This window comes from Equus quagga, chromosome 20, assembly GCF_021613505.1.
Source record: "Equus quagga isolate Etosha38 chromosome 20, UCLA_HA_Equagga_1.0, whole genome shotgun sequence".
Classification (NCBI taxonomy): domain Eukaryota; kingdom Metazoa; phylum Chordata; class Mammalia; order Perissodactyla; family Equidae; genus Equus; species Equus quagga.
Window position 1 is genome coordinate 18,291,160 of NC_060286.1, and position 7,327 is coordinate 18,298,486.

General features: G+C 34.3%; 1 protein-coding gene across 7 annotated transcripts in view; it reads left to right on the top strand.

The window, feature by feature from the left end:
* PTGR2 (prostaglandin reductase 2) overlaps positions 1-7,051 on the top strand; it is a 22,830-nt gene extending 15,779 nt beyond the window's left edge. For all 7 annotated transcript variants that reach the window (XM_046647867.1, XM_046647864.1, XM_046647865.1 and 4 more), the window contains 6 exons: positions 811-981; positions 2,221-2,430; positions 3,222-3,343; positions 4,166-4,253; positions 5,056-5,095; positions 5,987-7,051. In XM_046647867.1, coding sequence (XP_046503823.1) covers positions 811-981; positions 2,221-2,430; positions 3,222-3,343; positions 4,166-4,253; positions 5,056-5,095; positions 5,987-6,063 — 708 coding nt within the window. In that variant the 3' untranslated portion in view covers positions 6,064-7,051. The remainder of the gene's footprint in view (positions 1-810; positions 982-2,220; positions 2,431-3,221; positions 3,344-4,165; positions 4,254-5,055; positions 5,096-5,986) is intronic.
* The last annotated feature ends 276 nt before the right edge of the window (positions 7,052-7,327 follow it).

The window sequence follows — 7,327 nt, forward strand, 5'->3', positions numbered from 1 at the left end:
CATTTTTATGGTACATGTTAAGCATCAGTAATGGGAACTGTTAGAGTTTGAGCTGATTTTTATATAGATAAATGTTTACTTTGGGTTTGCTCAGAGATTTTAAAACCTTCCAACTTTGCCTTGTGATTCTTGTTAAGTTTCTTCTCTTTTGATATACTTGAGGCATTGACAACAAAGAATATTAGTGTCTTTTATGGGGGAATTCTTTTTAAAGTTTTTTTTTTTTTTTTACTATAAAGAGAAGTAATATTCATTTGTTTTTTACTTTGTACAAGTAAATTATAGAATTTTAACAAGATTGAAGAATGGTTTACTGTTCTAGAAACTGTACTGGGTTGTTTATTAGTCTGCTTGAACCGCCATTACAAAATACTATAGACTGAGTGGCTTAAACAACAAAAATTTTTCTCACAGTTCTAGAGGCTAGAAGTCTGAGATCAAAGTGCTGGAAAATTTGGTTTCTGGTGAAGCCTCTCTTCCTGGCTTGCAGTTGGCTGCCTTCTCACTGTGTCCCTCACATGGCATTCAGCCTTTTGTCTGTGCACATGCAGAGGAAGAAATTTCTCGTGTCTCTTCCTCCTCTTATAAAGAATAGCGTCCTATCAGATTAGGGCCTCACCCTTATGACCTCATTTAACCTTAATTATCTCCTTAAAGGCCCTGTCTCCAAATATAGTCACATTAAGGGTTAGGTTTTCAACATATGAATTTTGGGGAGGGACACAATTTAGTCCATAACAGGTTGTCCCTACCCTGTTGACAAACAGGATTTCCTAGTATTATTTTTAGAAGGTTTATGTTTTATTTTAGGTAGATCCTCAACTTGTGGATGGACACCTTTCATACTTTCTTGGAGCTATAGGTATGCCTGGTTTGACTTCCTTGATTGGGATACAGGAAAAAGGTCATATAACTGCTGGATCTAATCAGACAATGGTTGTCAGTGGGGCTGCTGGTGCTTGTGGATCCTTGGCTGGGCAGGTAAACTTTCTCAGAATTATTTGGTTTTCTAAAAAAGTAGTCATAATTGAATCTCTGGATACATGTATATGATTTAAAAGATAAAATTGAACAAATTTATAATATAATTATTTTACACATTTCTGGTAGAAATGATGTTATTACCTGCTTACACTGTCTTCATAACAATATGAAAAATATTGTAGATTTTTGTATCTTGCTCACTATTAGCCAACAATAGCCCTGGTGGCCTAGTGGTTAAAGTTGGGTGCTCTTATGGCTTCGGTGGCCAGGGTTTGGTTCCCGGGTGCAGAACCACACCACTTGTCTGTCAGTAGCCATGCTGTGGCAGTGGCTCACATAGAAGAACTAGAGGGACTTACAACTAGAATATACAACTATGTACTGGGGTTTTGGGGAGGAAGAAAAAAGAAAGAAGAATATTGGCAACAGATGTTAGCTCAGGGCAAATCTTTCCCAGCAAACACAGGCATGGTAAATGCTGGAGCATTGCTCCAATCAATACAAAAAAGAAAATCATAGCGTACTTGTCTGGAATTCCATGAATTAAAAAACAAACTCATGTATTTTTTTTTTCCCTGAGGAATATTCACCCTGAGCTAACATCTGCTGTCAATCTTCCTCTTTTTTTTTTTTTCTTTTGTATGCGAGCTGCTACCACAGCATGGCTGCTGACAAATGAGTGGGTCAACACCTGGGAACTGAGCCCAGGCTGCCGAAGTGGAGTGCACTGAACTTAACTACTAGGCCCCTGGGCTGGCCCCATAAACTCATATTTTAAAAAATATTTTCAAATAAGAAAGCACTTAGGTTCTAGAAATATGGTAAATGTTACCATAGAATTTTATGAAGTGCATTGTTTTATGAATAATAGCCTTTATAGTGTGAAACCACTGAAACAAAACATTTTATCTTATTAGTGATTTTAGTTCCTTACAGGCCTGAAAAATATGGAATTGCAAGATAGTGATGTCTTGGCTCTGACTATCCCTTTTATAAAATCAGCTTTAAATTGCGAGATTTTAACATTCAAACTAAGTCTAGTTTTATTTAATCTTAATTTTTAAAAAAATAACTGTTCTCAGTTCTTTTGGTTTCAAATTACTTTTAGCTAAAAGCCCTATAATCTATCCTAAATTGTGATGAACATTCTCTTATTCTTGTAATATCCTGTATGCATTTTTTCCATTTAAATGTAACAATAGAAAGTTGTCTAATTTTCAAAAATTTCTCCCCTAGATTGGCCATATAATGGGCTGTTCCAGAGTAGTGGGAATTTGTGGAACACATGAGAAGTGCCTCTTTTTGACCTCAGAACTGGGCTTTGATGCTGCAATTAATTATAAAAAGGAGAATGTGGCAGAACAACTCCGTGAATTATGCCCAGCTGGAGTGGATGTTTACTTTGACAATGTTGGCGGTGACATCAGTGATACAGTGATAAGTCAGGTTGTTTGCTGATTTGTTTATCAATTTGAATACTACATTTTATCTGATATCATATCTTTTTACCTGATACTGAGAGAGAAAAAAGCTGTATAAGACTGTAGGGTTTATTGTGAAAAATGATGTCATGATCAGTATGGTAATTCAGTGATACAAAAGAGCTTGCTGATATCTACTTCCATTTGCCTGCAGATTCGCACTATGGGCATCAATTTCAGTTCTTTGCCAGCAGAATTATATTTTTCACCTGCAATTAATTTTTGTGAAAAATTACAGTTTGCATGGTTGAAATGGTGAAGTTCTGACCCCTAAATCACCATTAACCAACTCACAGCTGTGGCCCTGACTTTGGGTAGGGAGTGGATGTTCACAGATTGCAGGTATTGAAATATTTCTATCGACAATGTTATAAAATATCAGCATTACCTATTAACACTGCATTGATCTTTACGATATGTAAAATTATTTGCAGTTGAGGTTAAATTATTTAAATCCAAAGAAATACTCTACTACTACTAATAAAAGTAGCAGGAACATCACTGACAACTAATTTCATTCTTTTGCTTATTACCAAACTCTCATTTATCTTTATGTTCCTTTGGAGTAGACTTATTTTCTAGCTAAATAAAACTCTTAAATACATATAATGGGTATATCTTCTAAACAAAATCAATTAATTGGCAATAAAGATTAAATACAATAGTCAAGGAGGCTTTCATTGAGGCAGCCATAAAATCAGTAAACAAAGGAACAGCATGTATCTTAGGCTATAATCATCAGTTTTCTCTGAACAGATGAACCAGAGCAGCCACATCATCCTGTGTGGTCAAATTTCTCAGTACAACAAAGATGTGCCTTATCCTCCTCCACTACCCCCTGCCGTAGAAGCAATCCGGAAAGAAAGAAACATCACAAGGTGTGTTCCACCCTTTCCCCTTATTACCAGATTCATTTAAAGATCATAGATGTATATGAAATGTATTGTTCTTCATATATAATTTTTGCATATTAAATAAAAATTGAAAATATACATTTTAAGCCAGTTCAATATTTAGGTTTTGGTTAACAGCTCCCTGGCAGAAAACTTTAAAAAAATACATCTGTTCCATCAATCTTTTGCAAGTCTTTTACAAGTGACAGAAACTCAATTCACATTAGCATAAGTGCAAAGGAAATTTATTGGCTCACGTATCTGAGGTGTCCAGTATTAATACTGGCTTAGATTTGGCTGGATAAGGGGTTTGCATAGTGGTGTCCTGACTCAGTTTTTCTCCTCCTCTGGGCTGTGCTTTCTTCTGGGTTGGCTCTGCTCCCTGGCAGGTTCTCCTCTTGCAGCAGCAAGAGGATGACTGGTATCTCTAGTCTTATATTTTACCAAGTTAGCAATCCAAGCAAAAAGAGAAGAGCTCTCTCCTTGTGGTTTTATCGAGTCCCAAAGCTGATACTTATTGGCTCAGACTGGCCTGGCTTTGGTCGTGTGAAGGTGGGGAAAAGATGTTACCTACAAAGTAAAATCACAGTGCTCTTGTCAAATGGAGTTGTAGATGCTGAACAGACAAAACAGAAGTCCATTACACTTGCACCTGTAACTACACCTAAAACTATATCTGACCAGACTGTGTGATTAAGCCTGTTGTTTGAAAGATTAACAGATATTAGAGTTCTGGAATGATTGGATTTTGGACTCTTTCACTCCCTCCCTAGTCTCTGATCATTATCCTTTTCTTCTCCACTACAGAGAAAGATTTCTGGTGTTAAATTATAAGGACAAATTTGAGTCTGGCATTCTACAGCTGAGTCAGTGGTTTAAAGAAGGAAAACTAAAGGTAGTACTTGCTTCTACTCTTTATCAATATCATTCTTCCTGCTATTGGATATACTTTTGTATTATTTGAATTTGTTATAGCAAACATATTAATTTCATAATAAAAATTCCTACAAAAGAAAAGTATACTGAATATTAGAAATTAACTTTACCTCTCAGGTGAGTATAACCTCCTTATTGAGAAACTGTCATTTCCTTTATCTAGAATTTTATTAACTTTTACTTTTCTTAGATTATATTACAAAATCAATAGGATTTTTTTTCCAAATTGTAATATTCATTAATTTAACACATATTTATGGAATGTGACTATGTGTTAGAAGCTGTGCTTTCTCAAAAATCATATAAGCGCATCTTAGTACCCCTATCTCTCCACCACCATACACCTTTCCTGCCCTCCCTGGACATTCTGTTCTCTCTCTTGGTTGTTGGTTGAAAATCAGGAGTTACTAATCTTGGGTCTAGAGATCCTGACCTGGGATGTTCTTGAAACCTGGAAATGATAGCAGTTGTATCTGTATGTGCCTATCTACTTCGTTTTTTGAAAAGAGGGTGTATAGCTTGTGATGTTACCAATTGAAGATTAGAAAAATCAATTGATAGGAACTTTTCTGGGTTACCTACATGAAATGAAGAATGTCTATTTTTCGACAGAAAGTGCTAAATAGTATTGCTGCCTTTTGCAAAAGTGGAAACTGTTAAATAGAAACATTGAAGGAATTTTCATTATGAAATTAATATGTTTGCTATAATAAATTCAGATAATACAAAAGAATACTAAATCTAGCTATTTTGATTTACAGATCAAAGAGACTATGATAAATGGATTGGAAAACATGGGAGGTAAGATGAATGTAGATTTATTTATTATATACACGTGCTCAGCACATGTACTCCCTTTTTTCTTTGAATTCTACTTCTCTGGTGTTTTTTTCTGTTTGAATCATTTCTTTCCTGTAAAATGGTCCTACAGGTTTCCTTAAATGTCTTAATCAAACTCCATGAAAGTTCAACTTAGTGGTGTTTAAGAGGTATTGTTTTCGCATTTCAAATCATAAAATAAAAGTGTTTCTCTGGTTTCATAAACAACTTTTGAAAAAAATGTAAGAATCATGAAAGTCATTTAGCCTCTATTTACCTTTTTCAAATTGAACAGTTCTAAGGCATCATAAGATTATATTAAGCAAATTTTCAATATTTAGGTGGGTTTTTTTTTTTGCCTAACATACAGATTTTGGCATACCTTTTTGTTTGTTTCAAATGAAAAGGATTAAATCAAACTGATTTTTTTCCTTTCTCAGAAAAAAAATTTAATATATTTACTAAACTGAAATATAAATTTCACTCATTTTTTGGCATAACAGATGTATATTTCACTTAGTAAAACTTTATGATTAGATTTATAATATTTTAGCTATTTAAAAATTGTTTTTGCTTACAGTTTATCGTCGCTCTTATTTGCCTATAGTCTTCAGACTCTGTAAACAGTGAATGTTGATGTGGACATCAATTAAACATTTATAGTTTGGGTGAAAATTTAAGATGTTAATTGGATTAGTTTGTCCTGTAGCTTTGCCATTGTTTTCTTTTCATGACAGTTTCCTTTTATGCTTCATATTAAGATCGTTGAAGAAATTACTCAAATTAATTGTATGTGTCTGACTTACGGATAAACATGTATGATAATGACATTTATGTTTTCAGATAATCAAGGTTTTTTTTCTGTCTTTCCAGCTGCATTCCAGTCCATGATGACAGGAGGTAACACTGGGAAGCAGATAGTTTGCATTTCAGAAGAAACCTCTTTGTAATCTCTATAAACGTCTTCATCAAGGAAATACATAGATTTCTTTCCATTTTGCACAAAGATTTTCAAGATACGTTAAAAAAAACCTTAGAATACAGATAGTTTTTGATTTAAATGTGACCATAGGTGATATTTTCTTAGTTGCATAATTCTTTCCTGTATTTTCAATATCATATCCGTACTCTACATCCAGCATATGAGTATTTACAACAATAGATTGAAGTCAACATGATCTATTTTTCTTTCTTTTACTAAAACTAATATTACATATGATATTTTTATCAGATATTCTGAAACTGCTGGAGATTTGATATAACTGTTAATGGATCATACAAAATAGCTTTTTAAAATTAATAACTTTGATTTAAAATGGAATGCTTGAGAAGGCACTTAGTAACTATTTGCTGAACTAGAAGTGCTTTACATAATTCCTGAACTGAAACTTGGCATAAGAATAGAATTGGGATGGCCTTTGCATGTTGTAGATGGAAAAGGGACTTAATGGCAGGGTGTGTGTGTAGGAGTTTGGGGTAATTCAGAGCTTGTGGAACAGTTTTTGGGATAGGAGAGCAGAGGCTTTGTGTTGGGAGTAGTATGAGAAGATAAGTAACTGAGGTCTGTTAGGTTGACGGAAAGACTAGATTTATACAGAAGATGATCTATTTGTGTTTTGCCAAATAATTTACTGTATAGCCTAAAAACTCAAATATATATTGATAAAAGCATATGTTTATTTTATATTAGCAGGCACATACTGTCAAATAATTGTAAAGATTTCAAGGGCAAATAGATAAACATCACTTGGAGTTTTAGGTGATTAAAAAGATTTAGACAACAAATATAGCTTCAGAAAATGACTGGCCTGACTGGGCAGATTAACAAATGGTTGTAAACATGAATGTTCAAGGTCTACTAATGTACCTCTAAATAAGAGACTTTGTTTTATTAATTGTAATCAACCCTTTAGAACAGTAAAATTGATATTATTCTGAGTGTTGTGCTGGTTTATGGTCATCTGTTTACACACTGTGTCGATGAAAATAATCCATAACCAATCTATAAATGAAAATTTGGATGAGTTTATTCTGAGCCAAAATGTGAGGACCATGGCCTAGGGCCTGCCTTCCCCGAGAAAGGAAGGGCACCAAAGAAGTGGGGTGTACAGAGTTGTTATGTACCCTCGAAGAGGATGTTTCACACGTGATTGAAATGTCCCTTTTACAATAGTCATGAGACTGCTCTGTCAGCACAGCGATTGATGGACACAG